This window comes from Sphaeramia orbicularis, chromosome 19 (genome assembly GCF_902148855.1).
Source record: "Sphaeramia orbicularis chromosome 19, fSphaOr1.1, whole genome shotgun sequence".
Taxonomy (NCBI): domain Eukaryota; kingdom Metazoa; phylum Chordata; class Actinopteri; order Kurtiformes; family Apogonidae; genus Sphaeramia; species Sphaeramia orbicularis.
In genome coordinates this window covers 33,951,292-33,968,820 of record NC_043975.1, presented here as the reverse complement: position 1 = coordinate 33,968,820, position 17,529 = coordinate 33,951,292, and the positions used below count along the sequence as shown (strand labels likewise).

General features: G+C 38.7%; 1 protein-coding gene across 1 annotated transcript in view; it reads left to right on the top strand.

Moving 5' to 3' along the window:
* The window catches only part of capn15 (calpain 15), a 55,786-nt gene that overhangs the window by 19,096 nt on the left and 19,161 nt on the right, over window positions 1-17,529 (top strand). The window contains 6 exon segments of the mRNA XM_030163198.1: window positions 9,659-9,700; window positions 9,702-9,746; window positions 9,748-9,838; window positions 9,841-9,868; window positions 14,953-15,056; window positions 15,059-15,135. Of these exon segments, the coding sequence (XP_030019058.1) occupies window positions 9,659-9,700; window positions 9,702-9,746; window positions 9,748-9,838; window positions 9,841-9,868; window positions 14,953-15,056; window positions 15,059-15,135 (387 nt within the window).

Here is a 17,529-nt window from a genome sequence, read left to right as displayed (position 1 = left end):
TAACTTCTCCAAAGTTGGCCCATCATTCATTTTTCCACAAATGTTAGCATGGATAGAGTCCACCTCCCAAAGTGACAGCAGCTTGTGGATCTCGGTGTCTGCCTAGTTCAGTATCTCTCTGGTCGCGATGATGTTTTGTTTATTGTACACAGCCTGCGCTCGTTTTTAAAACCCTCAGCGTGGGGGTCACACGCAATACGTCATCAAAACAACACCTTGGTTGCAGAACGAGAGGTGTTCCTTTTACACAGCGTTCCAGAATCATGATTCCACCTTTATCACGGCTCTGTTGCTACCCCCAGAAGCGTTACAAAGCAGCGATAAAGGTCGGACCAAACAATCCCACCATTTCGTTTACACAGACGTCGTTCCTGAATAAAGGCAAAATATTCCCGCAACAGAAGTGCTGTGTAAAAGGGGCCATAGTCTCGTCCAGGTTGCATCTGACAGAATCTGGTCAACAATTGGTCTTTGCAGCTGTCAATCACGCATTTAGCCACCTCAAGCTGTCTGAAGACACCTGTGACAAGAAAAAAATCTGGGCGTCACAGGGTAGATTTACCACAGCCTGAAAACACAGGGAAGGATTAGATGCAGTAGATTGAATTACAGTATCCTGAAAGGCATCCTGCAGCTCTAGGTATCTACCTTATACGTTAGTAGTACCCCTGCATAATAATAAATGTACAGAAACATCATTACAATTAAAAAGGAATAATAAGTAGGTTACTGAAGGAAAATTTAATTATAAAAAGGTAATTATTTGTTATTTGTACATTTCAGTCATGCAGTACAATAAGTATTTCCTAATGACCAATAAAGATCCAGTTTACTTCATCTGAACTCTAATAAGCAACACTGTCATATAAATGGGGGCCGTATGTATTCAGGGATTCTCTATCTGAATCTATTAGAGCGTCTGATGCATGCCCTCTTTAATACACTGCCTTGGCACCCACCATGCCATGTTTACAATAGCATGAAGTGATCTTTAGAATGCATTATTAATGGCTTCTTTGAAAGTCACAGGGCTCACTGCTGGGAGCGTGGGAGGGAGGTTGCTTCAGCAGGAAGAGAGGAAGGATATTGGAGTTCTATCATCCCCACCTCCCCCTTCTCTTTTTTTCCCCTTAATTTAAGATCGACATTTCAGCTAGTTTTTCTTTTATCATCTTCCCTTCTTCTCCTCCAAATATTTTAGACCTCCCTCTCACTGCCTCTGCCCCTCTGCACTCTTCAAAGTGTTTTCCCTTCTTCATCTCCTTTTCATCCCATCTCCCACCATCACATCTATTCCCACATTTCACTCTGTTTTTTTTTTCTCGCTGTGCTAATATCTCAAAATATGCTTTTCCCCTTGCCACTCGCTACACCCATCCCCCCCTCCCCATCCCCATCCTCCGCCCCCATCCCACCCTCTCCACACGACTGCACTCAATTCTCCAGTGTAGCAGTCAATGCGTGGCTGACTGTGTATGTGTTAAGGTGAACACAGGGGCTGGCCTATTTTTAGCAGCAGAGCTACAGAGGGGAGGAGCAGAAATGATTCCCTTCCCTATAGTGAATACAATCAGCAACACCATCAACAGCAGGAACTCAGGTTTAGGGGTCAAAGAGATGTACGGGGCTAAAATTGATGCACAAGAGGTGTTAGTCTGTCTTACCCCACCAAAACACCACTGGTGAAAATAAAACAACTCTAAAGCTTTTAATTCCTCTGTTGCAAGGCATGTGTTTCAGACTGTGTGCATCTTTTTAATGACTTGGAATGTTCTCTCTAGATTTGTTGGATTCTAGCAGAAAATGTTGCTGATGAAAAATGCTGTCTGAGGTACCAAAGTGTCCAATCTAGATTACAGCAATCAACCATGGCCCAAAGAGATGATGCTACACATATTCTCTCTTTAACCGAGTGTAGTTTGTCTCCCGTGCTCTTTACTTTTCTACTCCTCTTGATTGGTTTCAAGAGCGAGATGTGTGTGCTTGATACCAATGCCCCAGAGCTTGTCCGCTTACTCACTCAGCCAAACAAGTAAATGCTGCTAACAGGCCTCAGCCCTGCGTGTAAACTGTAAAACCCAGCATGGCTGGAACTCGTTTCTCTATTCCCATTCCATGTGTCTGCGGGAGCAACAAAAAGATGCTCCAGTGCGACAGATTGACTCTGATTTAATTCATTTTTCTTTGCTCTACTCTTGTGCCACATTAGGAATTTATCTTTGATTTGTTTAGCATGTTTTATTGGAAGTATGTCTGCCTGCAGTGACAGGTTTTCAGCGCTTGCCTACGTGCCAGGCTGTTCTGGGATGCTTTTGTCTGGGTTTGATAAGTGTGGCACTGTAAAATCCAGCTCAATACTCCCTTGTTAGGAGATTTTTGTGAGATCAATAGGTTGTCTGTAACATGTAGATATCTAGCTAGGAGCGTACTTCCCTCAAAGCAGGCCTTGTATGGCTGCCAGGTCTGTGTAGCCTTGGAGAGCAGCAGGTTTTCTTTGCTCAGCACTGAACTGGCTGATTGCAGTCTAAGGTTTACAGGCTGGCGTGTGCCCAGTGATAGAATCAGAGACAAGGTTTACCTGGTGAGGACTCGGCTAGACTTACACTAATGGACGTCACAACACTGCAGCCTGAATAACGGGAAAGTGTTCTTAGTGTAGGTACATGTACACACACACACACACACACACTCACAAAATAATAATCGTTGTTTGTATATTATACACAAACTATAACATTCATGCATCTTAAACGTATGCTTTAGATTTTGGTCCTGATGTAAATGTAACAAAATTTCACTTGACTCCTTGCACACTCTGGGAATGACTAAACTAATTGCAGCATGTGCACCACAGTCTTGGCCTTGTGGGCAAACTGCAGTAGATCTGATTATTATGTCTTTTAAATGACTCAGAACAATCCTTTCAAATGTGTTCATTATATTAAAGGATCCTCTAGTAGCAGTTCTTGCTGGTAGTAAAAGTAAAGAGACGCAGACATATGGCAGATGTTCCTAGAACAAGGGCTTTTGGCCAGAACCTCATATCCTCATATAAGTCACATCAAGTACAGGTAACAATACATATCTCCATAAAGTAAATTTCCTGTAAATTCATTGATTTAATTGTGACCAAAATGGCCACTTTGAAAGGCCTACTTCTTACTAAACTTATATACTCAAAAAATAATTCTTGTTTTCTTCCAAATACTAATTTCTTTTTACTAATATTTATTATTTTCCTTCTTTCAGACAATTTTCAGTTAAAAAGCAAATTATTTACTACTGTGTAAAAAAGCAGTAAATATGGAAAATACTTTTTAACCATATTTGCAAAGAATATAAAATAAGCAATGAGACTGTGGTGAAAAATATCCAAACCAAATGCATAATGTGCTGTTTGAATTAACTGTTTGAAATGAGCCCATTAAACGCTGAATGTTGACATGGAACAGTTTTAAGATGAATTTAAAACAGAAAATAGGGCTCACAAACTGAATCTGATTATGTGAAATACAACAAGTTAAAAATACACTGTTTTCTGGTTCGTGTCAGACCTGTCATTTTTGTTCCCTTTTAGATACGGGTTCCTTGTTTGGAGTCTCCTCCTGTTCAGAATTTCCTTGTTCTGTGCCACTTTCTCTCTCTTCCATGTTTGCAGTCATGCATATTTTCAGCCTAGACAGTGTATTACCTCTATCTGTGAAGTTAAGGTTCATCTTAACTCGGTCTCTGCATTCTACCCATCCTTATCAATCAAGTCAAAGTTTATTTATATAGCACTTTACAACATAACAAAGACCAAAGTGCTTTACATCTAAAAGCATGATTGAATTATAAAGTACACATTATAAAGTATAAATACTTATCAAGTATAATATAAAACTAAAGATATTTTTATATCATCACACATTGCATATATCATACCACACAACTTTACTTAACATACCGGGAAGTGCCATATAATTTCCTGTTTTACATGAGTTGGACTCAACTCTTTGTCTAAGGGCTCATTTATGCTCTATGTTAAAGACACAGATGGATACGGACAGAGCGTTCTGTCCATCCTCTGCATACATTACACGCGTAAGTCTGCCATTCTCCGGGAGGTTGCGAATGTGTACCCTGATGGAGAATATAGAGCAGTACCACCGGAAATCGTGGAGGCAGTGTTGAGATTTGAAGAGAATAATTTCCAGAAATAGCGATACTTTTTGAAGAGTAACTGTGTGAGTTAGTGAAAAACTATCAACATATGTCTGACAACTACCCTTCACAATATCAACATTAGTATCCACATTACTATTACGTCCTCTGTCGTCGCCATGCTTGTTATTATTGACTTTCTTCTCAAAAATCTTTATTCTTCTTTGTGGTATTTGGCCAGTATGCTAATTAAGAGCAGCACTCTCTGGTGGATTGATTGAGAAACGCTCATTCCAACTCAGTGGACGCATGGAAGTATGACGGCAGTGACGTTTCGCAACATTAGAAACAGATGTATCTATTTACGTGCGTAAAGTGAGCATAAATGAGCCTTAACCCTTTAACCCCTGATTTCAATTTGTGTCTGTAGAAGTGTCATAAAAGCTGCTGTTTTTGTTCCTTTGTGTGTTTTAAGTGTCAAAACACGGTGGAATAACAGAAAAAGACAGAGAGGAATTGAACTTTGGCAGGTTTTTACTAAATAAGGCACTCAGAATGTATATCAGTAAGAGATTTAAGATGCTTAATGTGAACTGTGAACTGGAGCACACCGAACAACAAGTATTTGAATTTTGGCCCAGTCATTTTTGTTTTGGGCTCTTTCTTTTTCTAAATCAGTCCAGCTGCTTTTTGACTCCTGGTTGACCCCTGAAAAGCAATTACATGGTCAAAACTCTGGAAAACTCAGTAAAAAAAAATAAAGGAAATCATGACAACACTGCAAACAACAGTAAAAAAAAAAACACAAGGAAAACAGTGTTAAAAAAAACCCAAAAAAAAACACCCAAAACCATCTATTTTTATAGCGAGTCAGTCTCCCTCACTGCTCTGTTTTACCTCCCATTACCCAGACATTGGGGGGTGTACTGAGCATGCTCAGATGTCTATGGAAAGCGCAACGTCTATTCTATCAGCACTTTTTTTTTTTTTGAGCAAACAGTTGCATTTTTATGAATATTTAAAATAAATCCTATATTCAGAACACTCACCACAGACATGTCAGGGGTTAAAGGGTTAAGGGTGCTGGAGGTGGATGGCAGTGAATGCATTTTTGAGTGGGTAGTACATGAAGATGAGTGTTTTTTCAATCTTCAGTTTCTTTTCTTTAGCTCCTCTAGGAACACTTTCCCAGTTATGATAATTAGCTGTCATTAGTAGTGATTATGTTGACATCTGTCAAACTTAACCTTGCGTTCTTTCGCCCTTTTTCTTTTTCGTCTCTTATTTATACGTAAGTGCCTGTTCACTGTGAGATTATGAGGCATGCTGTTTTAAGGTATTGGTTTGAAGTCCGGAGTTTCCCCTCCACCGCTGCACTAAATCCATTTTGGCCCCTAAGCCCATACAGTATAAGCCCGTACAGAGGTCATACATAATCTAGTGAAGTACACAATCAGTAAGCGACATGGAGACCCTGAACAGGCCGGGTGGTGAGGCAGCTTTGAAATGATTCTGTCTGGTAGCCCCTGCTTCATCGAGGCAACAGAATTGGATTGTGGGGGATGACGACTAATCAATTTGCTCCACAGTTAGCGGCCCAGTGGTGCGCCCACATTACATCCCCTGCCAGCCTCACAGCACGACCGCCCGAACCCCTCCTGACACCACAAATAGGAAACCGGATAGGGTTGAGTGTGTGGCTGTTTGTCCTCTCAGGTTTGTACAGGAGAGTTTTAGATGGACAGATAATGTGTCAGATTGGGTGTCTCCTAATGTATCCATGTAGTCCAGGTCATGTGTACAGTACGGCTACATTTCAGAGGCCTTTCCGGAGTGTTAAAATCCAGTTTGTCATTTTAAATGCTTGATGCTCAGCAGGAAACGTGTCAGAGAGTGTCATGCTTCAAAAGCTGTTTGCATATATGTCCTGTATCCCGGCTGTTGCATGGCAGCACATATGGACTCCTGCTGTGGACACATGTGATGCCACACTAAACAGCGGATGCCATTCCTTTGGCCACATGAATAATTAGGTAGGGAATGCATTGCCCTTGTTTGTCCCAGAATACAGGAAGTGTGTCTCTGCCAGGGACACCATGATAATGAAATTTTAGTTTACAGCTAATTTTCATGGAAACAGGTATTGTTCTTCTTTTCCTTTAAGCTAAATTAATCGGCTTTATAAGTTAATTCATGCCACTATTAAACTGTAAGTCTTTTACAGTATATAGTTTATACACATACAGTGAAGAAGGGCATTTTTTTAAGTATTGTTTTACCATCTACACAAAAAAGTTTTCACAAACCATATTTATCAATTAACTAGAAGGCATAATGCCGGTATCTATAGATACACACACACATCTGTGTTTCATGCTAAACATTTGGACGGGAATAGGGATGTAAACAGTTAATTGACTATCAATTAATTGTCGATAAGAATTTGCTCGATTTAAATTATTAATTGTCGGTTAATCGCCCTTTTCCACAGCGGGATTTGTGGTGTTGACAGTAGGGGGCGCCACTGCCCAAACTAGGCTTCAACGCTGAAGTTGAATAACGCTGCGGCTGGGATAGCTGGTCATCGAACCGGATCATGATGTTGATGAGTTAGAGGGGGGGGCATCATCTCCACTAAAATCTCACTCCATCGTGTCAGATAGTGATGCAAAGTCAGAAATTCCCAAGTCCTCTAAACTGCCCCTCTTCAGATCCATTTATTTTATTGAATTTTTCTGCAGAATTTATTTAGTTCTACTCCTTAAATGTCATTGTCTGTACTGTATCCAATGGTACAATAAATCAGTCATTAAGGAATATAACATGCTTTTTTCATGAAGTATATAAACAATATTTAGCTTTTATTCTTATAGACCGTATCGAAAGAGAAATTCAGGTTCACAGGAAAATTGCTGCTTATCAGTTAATCGTTGATCGATCGATAAGGTCAACCAACTAACGATTAATGGATTAATCGATAATTTGCATCTCAAGAAGGGATTAATGAAGTCTGGTTTTAATTGAATTTACTGATGTTATTTCCTGGTTTTGTGGTCAAAACCAGGTTCACCACTCACAGATAACTGAGCTAAGACAGAAAAACATTTCTTTCTATAGCTGTCATGCATTTCATCCATCTCATCATTACTTTTCTGAAGGATTTAAGTGAAAATCCAAGCTATACCGTGATATGAAACCACATGAATTTGCACCCACTTTTAAAACTTTCATATATCACCAGTAGCACGGACACCATCCTTCTCAACCAGGAAATAGGCTGAATAAATGTGTTGACAAAACAAAATATATTTCTCATCACCACGAAATTGCAAAGATGTTGATTTGCATGGTAGTATCATTATCACTAATATCATTTTTCTGTTTGCTGAAATATGGTAGGCAGTTTGTGGTGGAATTTTTCCTTTACAAATTAAAAAAACAAACAAAACATGATAGATTTACACAGTATTAAGATTAGCAAGAGACAAGACGACCTCTACAATTATTACAGATTACCTGAGGCTCACGGATTATACTACTCCCATGGGAATAAGGCTGAAGTCATTAAGACAGTGTCATTCAAATCTCACACAAAGGAAATGGATATGGAAATAGTGAATGGAATATTACATCTATATTAGTGTTATCCAGTGGCTTTTATAGAGGTAAATGAAGGAAGTTGTCATGATGATGCAAAAGAATCATAGTTTGCTTAAAAAATGGCAATATAAAATGATTATGTAATTATAACAGGCCTGGTGATGCGTTGTATTAATTACCATTTGCAGAATGATAGGCAAAATTTAAAAAAGCATATTTGCCAGCTGTTGCATAATGAGTCATGATTTTATTAGGAAAAGTAATTCCTGCATTTTATTTTCACTGACAAAACTATAAAGCACATTTGCTTCACACAGAAAGTTATGATTTGTTGTGTGATTCATCTCTGTAGCGTCACAGTGTGTCACTTCTAATGGTACACTGTGATACATTCCACTTTTATTTAAGAAAACTCAGCTCAAATTTTTACATTATACTCGGCTATATTTTGATGAAATGTTCAGTCCTAACAGAGTGTAGTAACAGTAGTGAAAATGTCTAAATTCTCAATTAAATATATATATTTATTTAGTTTAATTCGAATGAATGAATGAATGAAATCTTTATTTCGAACATGTAGACAGTGAAATCAAAACAAAATGAACCAACAAAATAAAAGTACTGGTACATAAATGATTGATAAGCAAGCAAACAACAAAATAAATAAATAAATAATAATAGTAATAGTAAATAATAATAATAATAATAATAATAATAATAATAATAATAATAAAACAAATGAAATGAAATTATACATGCTCGAAAAGGAGTAGGAAGAAGTAAAAACTTATGTACTCCTACCCCCAATTTCTATTCATTTCAAATATGGAACAAAACAAAATAATCCTACTTAGTCCTCATAAATGAAACAGATTATAAGAAAACAAAAACAAAAAACAAAACCTATGCATATACATGGCAACAAAATATGACTTCATTTGTGTATTCGAAAGGAGTGGGAGGAAGTATAACTTATTTAACCCTTAGGGGTCCACGGTCACGGCCCCATGACTCAATCACATGACATTTTCAACACATCGTAGCGTCGGAAGTCGGTTACGTAGACCACTGGGGACAACTGAAACATTCGAAAGTGTGGACTTGAAACTCTTTTATTTGATGTTGATAGAACAAATACAATCGGAGATATGACTGTTTGAAACCGGAGCAAACAAACGTGAATAAAAGTATGAAAATGAGGTGGGCGGGCGTTATGTTTCTTACCATATCTTCGTCATTTTTTGTCTTTTTTCAAAATGGAAAAACTGGCCGAATCTGCGGATTCTAATTCTAGCATTACAGGTAAGGTGAAAATGACCCCACCTGACCTGGATGCGGAAACCGGGGAGGACCGGGGGTGGGTGAGTGGGGGGAGAAGACCGGAGAACAGAGAAAACGGCTTTTATGTGAAATATTTGAGTATAGTTTGAATTTATTACAATTTTAATTTTATATACTGAATATTTGGAACTAATATTAAGTTTTAAAGTCTTTGAAAAGGTTTGTTAAACATCTTTGTGTTATTGATGCAATAAATTATATACATTTTTCAAATTGGATTTTATCTTTTTTGTGTGTTTTTTGGCATTTTGTGTTGATATAGAAGGTTAAAGTGAAAAAATAATAGGCAGATTACATAGATGAAGCTGAGCTGAAAAAAAAAAGATACCAAACATGGGTAAACATTTCTTTATATAGTATGTAAAGGCAAAATCAAAAGTACTCAAAAATGGCCAAAATAGGCTCAGACCCCTAAGGGTTAATCCCACCTCTTCTCCACACAACAGTCTATCGTTCAGCTTCCTATCAGTCTAATATATTGTGTTATTATTATAAAATTTGAAATGACGTCTCACTCCCTTGTGTCCTTTCTGCTTTTCCTCTCCGCCCTCTCCCTGTCATCTCCTGCATCCAGAACACTGTGAACTTCGTGGATGACAGTTTCCCCCCGGGACCATCGCTCTGTGGGCTTCCCTGACGGTGACAGCGTCCAGCAGCGAATCCAAAAAGTGGCTCCGTCCCCATGAGATCAACTGCAGCAACTTCAAGGACCGCGGTGTCAAGTGGTCCGTCTTCCGCACGCCACGACCCTCCGACATCTGCAAGGCCTGCTCGGAAACTGCTGGTGAGCTGTCAGAACGGAACGCAAGGGCACGCAGGACACCGCTGTTTAGGCTAATTAACCCAGATAGAAAGTCTAAGGACAACTGTTTACTGTATTTCCAGACAATCTTTTATGCGAACAAAAAAAAAAAAAAAAAAGCCAATTTGCCCGGATTAGTGCTCAGGGACAAACAAAATAGGCGAAAAGAAGATGATTTTATTCTGGTCAGTGTCTGAAAACTCAGACGAATATGAAAGAACAACAACAACAGTGAAGGCCTGTGATGTTTTGTGAGCCTACTTTAGAGGAACACTGCAGCCCGAAGCTAGCAGACAGAGAGATAGAGACAATGACAAACAGGCAGAGAGGCGGTGAAACAGTAAGTAAAGGAGGAAGCGAGAAAATGAAAAATTTGTGAGGCAGAAAAAAGGAAGAAGACAAGCATTAAATGAAAGTGAAAGAGGGAGTAGGTAGGAGTTGGACAGATGTACAGATACACCTGACAGGCAGATTATTCACAGGAATGCTGCTCTGGACACTTACTTATCTCCCTGCCCTTGTGTGTGTGTCCTTTGAGGTGTTGTGTGTGTGTGTGTGTGTATGTGTGTGTAGTGCTTTTCCCATCACACACATACACACAAATGAACAGTCACTCACAAATTTGTCCCGATACAAATTTCACTTCATCACCAGCACACTCTGCTTATCAAAAATAACCCTCCCCCAGAGTCGAATCTGCCTCACTCGCAACAGGATGTAACCCAAATTCCTCCTCTTTGGTTGTGTCTCTTCACTCTCTCTCTCTCGCTGACTTACCACACACACACCACACCACACCACACCACACACCACTTGTCCTAATAAACCGGCAAACAACTTGCTCCTGCCAGCCAAAAAAGAAAAAAATGCACACAAAAATACACACCCTCTTCCTGCAGCTCTCCTCTCTCCATCCTAATCTCCCATCAGACTAACGCAGGCGTATGCATTGTAGAGCAGCCAGTAGGAATGCCCTCTCTCCTGACTGCTGAAGTCCGCCCCATCACAGACCAGGTTTTTATAAAGGAGCGCAAAACACTACAGGCCTTCCACTAAAGACCGGTTATACTCGCGATCGTGAGGGGGAGACATGATAGCCTAATTAAATGGCCCAAGATTATGTCTGCCCCTCCCCCCAAAAACGGTCATTTCTTACCACTTTAATCTCTCATTTGATTAGTCACCGGATAATTGATCAATCAAAATATTAAACTAGAAAAGAAATCGGAAAGCGCAGACCTCCACCAGGGCAGATCCGCACCCCACCCCGATCACCACCAAAATTTAATCATTTGTTCCTTGTGTCAGTATCAACATTTCCTGAAAATTTCATCAAAATCCGTCCGTCTGCCCCCCCAAATCACCACCAAAATTTAATCATTTGTTCCTTGTGTCAGTATCAACATTTCCTGTAAATTTCATCGAAATTCTTCCATAACTTTTTGAGTTATCTTGCTAACAGACAGACAAACAAACAAAAAATCTGCCCCCTGTCCCCCGATCACCACCAAAATTTAATCATTTGGTCCTTGTGTCAGTATCAACATTTCCTGAAAATTTCATCCAAATCCATTCATAAATTTTGAGTTATCTTGCTAACAGGCAAACAAACAGACAAACAAACCCTGATGAAAACATAACCTCCACCGTTCCTTAGTGGAGGTAAAAAAAAAAAATCTAAATTCGTCTGACTCACGTCAAGATCAGACTTCTTAGTAATTTATTATTAAACTGAAATCAGATGAAGCGTAAATATCTATGAGGTGTTGTGTTTTTTAAATCTTTTTGAGCTATTATTTCCCTGTTTTCCAGTTATGAAGACTTATATCACCACTATTAGTACCCAACATCTGTTGACAGACTTTAAAACACTTTAGTGTTAACAGGTTTATCTCCAGTATACATATGTGACAATATTCATCCTCCTCTGCAGGGTGTGTATTTTCATCTTTAGACTGGCTGGATGACAGTGTGTGATTTCTTTTGCTCATGGCTTCAGAACGGTGGTCCAATGGTTCCACTACAAGGTCAAGACAGCCAATTGTCATGGTCCCCCCCCCCCCCCCCCCACACGGTAGCCTAGGACAAAATTTCTGAACAGGGCTACAGTAAAGCGAGGTCTCTTTTTTTCCCCCCCTTGGGCAGGACAAGGTCAACATTCTCCTCATCCTTTGATCTTGTTTCCATACATGTAAATACCACTATTTCAAGGTCTTATTTCTTAGTGTAGCTTAGCTTCTCTGGCCCTGTTCAGACTGTGTATTAACATACACCCTGAATAACCCGGTCACATGTGGACAGCTGTAATCACATCTTTTCAGACCAGAGTGTGTCTCTAAATGTGTCTTGAATGGTCACCTCTTATCTCACCCCACTCATGCAAATAGACAAGCTCATCTGTTGTGTTCTAGTTCAACAGACTGGTTTTAAGATGTTTCTTTGTGTACTTAATTCACTGTTAATCTCCAAGGTTAAGGGTAGCTTGTAAAGAATGTTTTCTTGCATATTACTCAGTTTAGTTGATGTGAATCAGTCAACGTTCCTTAAATGCCCATATGACAGCACTGTTTTCTTGCACAGCATACACTGTAGTGATGATTGAAACTTTAAGCATTTAAAATATGCATATGAATTGGTCATAAATTATACAAACTCAGGGTTTGTACAGGTGCTTGAAATCCTTGGAAATACTTGAGTTCAATGTTGTGTTTTCAAGGTCTGGAAAAGCGCTTGAATTTTAGTTGAGTGCTTGGAAAGTGTTTGCAATTCTAACTCTGTGATGTGATTTGATTGATTTACTTTAATATTACCTCTGCCAGGTTAGCTGCCAAGCCAAAGCTACTTCAGAGAGGTGATACAGTTTGAAAAATACAGCTTCATGTCAAAAAAGAAAATTGCCAGGTGCTCTCAGGTCGCTCCAGGTACATTTTTATTCTAATCTTGGCTCGGCGCGAGTGGTGTACTGAAGAATGTCAAGTGGCTTCCCTTTTTATGGCTAAACTGGTGTTCTCCTTCAATTTCTAAATTTTTGTTTTTATGAAACCTAATTTTAGATTGTTATTAACACTAATAAATGTCATCATTGTGATAAAAAGTGACAAAAAAAAAAAAGTATTCTGTAGGTATTTATTTTCCCCCAGTGATAAGGTGCTGTGCTGGAAAATATGAAAATGACCCTTGAAAGTGCTTAAAAAGTACTTGAATTTGACCGTGAAATGTGTACGAACCCTGCAAAACTGCTGAATATTTGTGTGTGCTCTCATCATTCAGTGTGCAATCGCACAGCTTTACACATACAGTCACGGAAAAAATATTAGACACCCTTGTTTCTTCAATTTCTTGCGTTCATTTTAATGCACTGGTACAACTTAAGAAAGATTTGTTTGGACAAATATAATGATAACAACAAAAAAAGTGATAAGAGTTTAATATCAGAGCCGATATCTAGCCATTTTCCTGGTTTTCTTGATAATAACCAAACTCACGTCAGTTCTACATCAGTTAGCTATGCCAACAACAGTGCTTTAAGCCTTCCATGTTTTCTTTTCTGTTTGTTTAGTCAAATGATACACACGGGAGTTAGTACTTGATTGCATAACCATTATTTTGATGACTTTGATGGTCTAATACTTTTTTTCCGCAACTATATAACCACAATATACAACAGCAGCTGTGTAAGACAGCCTTCAATCCATCCCACACACATTTGTGCATCTGCGTCCCCAGACACATCTGATGCATCCCCAATTATCACATCTCAGTGCATCCAAACTGGGGTCACACCTTCCATTAGGGCTCCAGTCCAGTTACGATCCGAAACACTCCAAACCCATGTTATGCCAGGTCTGAACAGCACCACTGTTCTCTGTTACAGTGACTCCACTGGGTCTTTGATTGATCTGTGTCTACATATTGCCAAAGCTGTAGTCCGCCATAGAGAATCGAAAAAAGCCAAGTGAGGTGCAGAGGACAGTTTCCGCTCAGACCACTTGAATAACACACTGAAAGTTATTATGAAATTTTTGGCCAGTGATGCCAAAAAAATTACGACTGACATTCGAGTCACATTATGACACGGCTAATTGGATTTTCATTTGATTCTTTTTAGCCGATTGTTTTCCATCAGCGGTTGAATAGTCTGATCGGCCTTGCTCGGCTGCCACTTGAACAGATTGGATATAGCTTTAATAAAACACATTTCCCAACACCAAAGAGTTCCAGTCTAAATACCTGTTACCACGGACCACACAGTGACAGATAAATGAAAAGGATATTTCTTACAATCTCTATATTGTACCAAAAACCTCTGTGTAGTGCAGTAACAAAAACTTTGTGTATGCAAATAAACAATGAGACAGTCGCATCCTTTTAGGTCCGTGTTTTCAAATCCTTTTCGTTTTCAGCGTATTCATCTCTATCTCTTTCATACTTTGAAATGTTACTGCGTTCACTTTCAAAAGTGTAGCTTTAGATGGATTATGTGTCCCCTGATGCTCTGTGTAAGTTTCTCTGAATTAGCATTTTCCAATGTATCAATGCATTTTTTGATGAACTAATTTTTCTCGCAAGTTAATTAGGGGGAGGCAAGTCAGTTTGTCATTGCGCAGGGTGAAAAAAAACAGTAAGTAGGTAACCAGAAGGGCACAGAGGCTTGACTCATTGAATGTGATTGATTTGAATGAGAGACAATTATGTACAGAATGAAATCTTTCATAACTGCTTGAGTTCACCTTGGTGAAAAGGATGTTTAATTCTGCATTTGCAGTTGATGGCTGCCTTTCAGACTGTTTTTCTTTTGCTTCATCTCTGATTTCACCTGTCAGTCAACATTCCTTCTACCTGCCCGCATTCAACATGCCAGCCTGTCATTTGCCTAATGTAGGCGTCCGTTCAGCCATCCACATCTGTCACAATCGGCCGATCATTCACGTCTCTTCTTCTCGCTTTGTTTCACTGCTCGAGTCACACTTTCTCTGCTCTTTGTTTCAATCACCTCCCCCGTCACCCATCTGTTCATTCTGATCCGACGTTTCATTTTGTGCTCATTGAGTTTTATCTCTCCCCAGGTTCCTGAGTGCGCTGGCGGTGCTGGCGGAACGTCCGGAGCTGGTGGAGAGGGTGATGATCACCAGGACGATCTGCCCAGAGGGAGCCTACCAGGTTCGGTTATGTAAGATGGTACGTGGACGACGGTGCTGGTGGATGACATGCTGCCTGTGACGACTACGGCTACCTCCTCCTTCTCCCAGGTCAGAAACAAAGACGTTAAAATACATAAACAAAGCTTTTAACACTGCGGATCCCAAACTTCTAAAACGATATTTATGTGTCCTCAGGTTCTGAATTTGCAAAAACATGTCATGAATTCCCATTAAGTCTACATTTTCAACATTGTTTTGTCCACCAATTCACTTGACACCAATAAACAGCTGCACGAATAAACAATTTGAAGGCTGTCACACACAATCATGACTGACTGACTGATGTTTCCACTATTAAAACACTGTCTGAAAGTCTCTTTTTACAATGTAGTTGTTTTGCTACATTTTCTCCACCCTGTACTGTTTATTCTGCTTTTTACATTGTTTTTATCTTTGTCATTTTTGTCTTGATTCATCTTGTTTTGTGTTTTTGTCACTTTGACTTGTGTTTTTTAGATTATTGTTGTGTTGTTGCGTCTATTTTGTTGTTGTTTCATCCTTTATGTTGTTTTCCTTTGTTTTTTCTTTTACGTTATTTTCTTCTTGTTTCATCTTATTGAATCTCATATTTTTTTCATCTTGTTATATTGTTCTGTCTTGTGGCATATTTTGCATCACTTTTACCTACACCTCTTTTAATCAGGAAAATTAACTTGTATATTATTATTATTATCATTATTATCATTATTATTATTATTATATATATTATCAGGGTGCTTGCACAGGCCTTGAAAGTCGGTAAAAGTATGGAATTTTAAACACTGTTTTCCAGACCTTGAAAAGTCTGGAATTTTATGTGACAAATTTAATAAAGTATGGAAAAAAAGTTTCTCTCATAGTGGAATTTTAAAGCATGCTCAAAGATAAGAAACAGCCTACATGAGGAAAGCATATGAAAAAAACTTGATATGATTTTGCTAACCAGTTGGTACTGGAATGATTCTAGTGAAACCTGTTTGTGTGATATATATGCACTTTTGTGATTTTCATATGTTTTAAAACAGAAAACATAATTTACTTTTCTACGGACACACAACAGGTACAATCGCAACCAAAAAAGTAGGAACGCAAGTATAAAAGTACATAAGTACCTAAAGAAAAAGTCTGGAATTTTTATTTGGATAAAGAGCAAAGCACCCTGTATTATGTATTTTAGTCGTCCTGTTGGTGACAAAGAACCTCTGAGTTTGGGAAATATTACCAGACGGAAAAAAAATACTAGAGGAAACACACAGGGGGACACAAGCAACACGCATACATGCAGTCCATGGATAATAGTTAATTTCAGACATTTGACCTAGACGAGCGCGAATTCACCTATGGGTAGGGTTGTAGCCTAACATCAGTGTAATATTATTCTTAGTAATTCAAGTACATGTTAATTCATTATCACAAGCCTGTCTCAAAGGACCAGTTGACAAATGTACCCACAAGTATAATTAATCAAAAGTCAATTACAGCACAAATACGTGTTACAATAAGCCACAAGTAAAGGGGAGCAAAACAAGACACAAACACTGGAGGGACGTAAGAAACACTCATAACAACATAGATTAATCAAGACCCAGAGGGGTCTGGATGCAGACCTCCACTGTCAGACCCCTCCCCCACAGACCGCCACTGTGAGACACCTCCACTGTCAGAACTGGAAAAGGTGGAGCTTTGATATGCTTCCACTGGAAGAAGAAGAAGATAGAAGAAGATATCCACACCTGAGCGAACGGTCTGACCATCTTGTCAAGACCTGTTACATTATCAGACTACACACTAAAACACTCATGTTTGTTTTGTGAAAGAGATTCATGTTGATTTTGAACTTAACACAATACAATCTGTTGGGGGTTCAGTATGACGACTATCCCAAATAGTGAATCAGTTATAATAAGAAATGATTTTCATGAAAATTTATGTAATGTAATTATATTAACTCCGCCTTCGCCCATAAGTAGCTGGGATAGGCTCCAGCACCCCCCATGACCCTAGTGAGGATAAAGCAGGTCAGAAGATGAATGAATAAATAATGATATTAAACTCTCAGTCAAAAACTATTTTCTTATAAAAAAAAAAAAAAATACTACAACAGTCCATACAAAAGACGATGTTCCTCTAGAAAAACAGGTTTATTTCTAATGTAGTTTCAATTTCTAACATTGTGGTGCTTTCAGTTTAATAATTGGAATGACTGAGTGGATCTATTTGTATTTGTCCTCTATTTTGTTTATTTGTTTTTTTTCCATTTGTAAATTTTTGTTGTTATGTTATCCTGTTATGTTTTCATGTGTATGTTGTTTGTCCATATTAGATAAATGTCATTGTAAAGATGCCGTGCCTGTCAGATTAAATGAATGAATTCTGAATGTTAACATGGATTATGACGATAACATAGGAACAGATAATTAATTACAACATTACTTCTTTTATGGTTAAAGGTTAACTCACTTC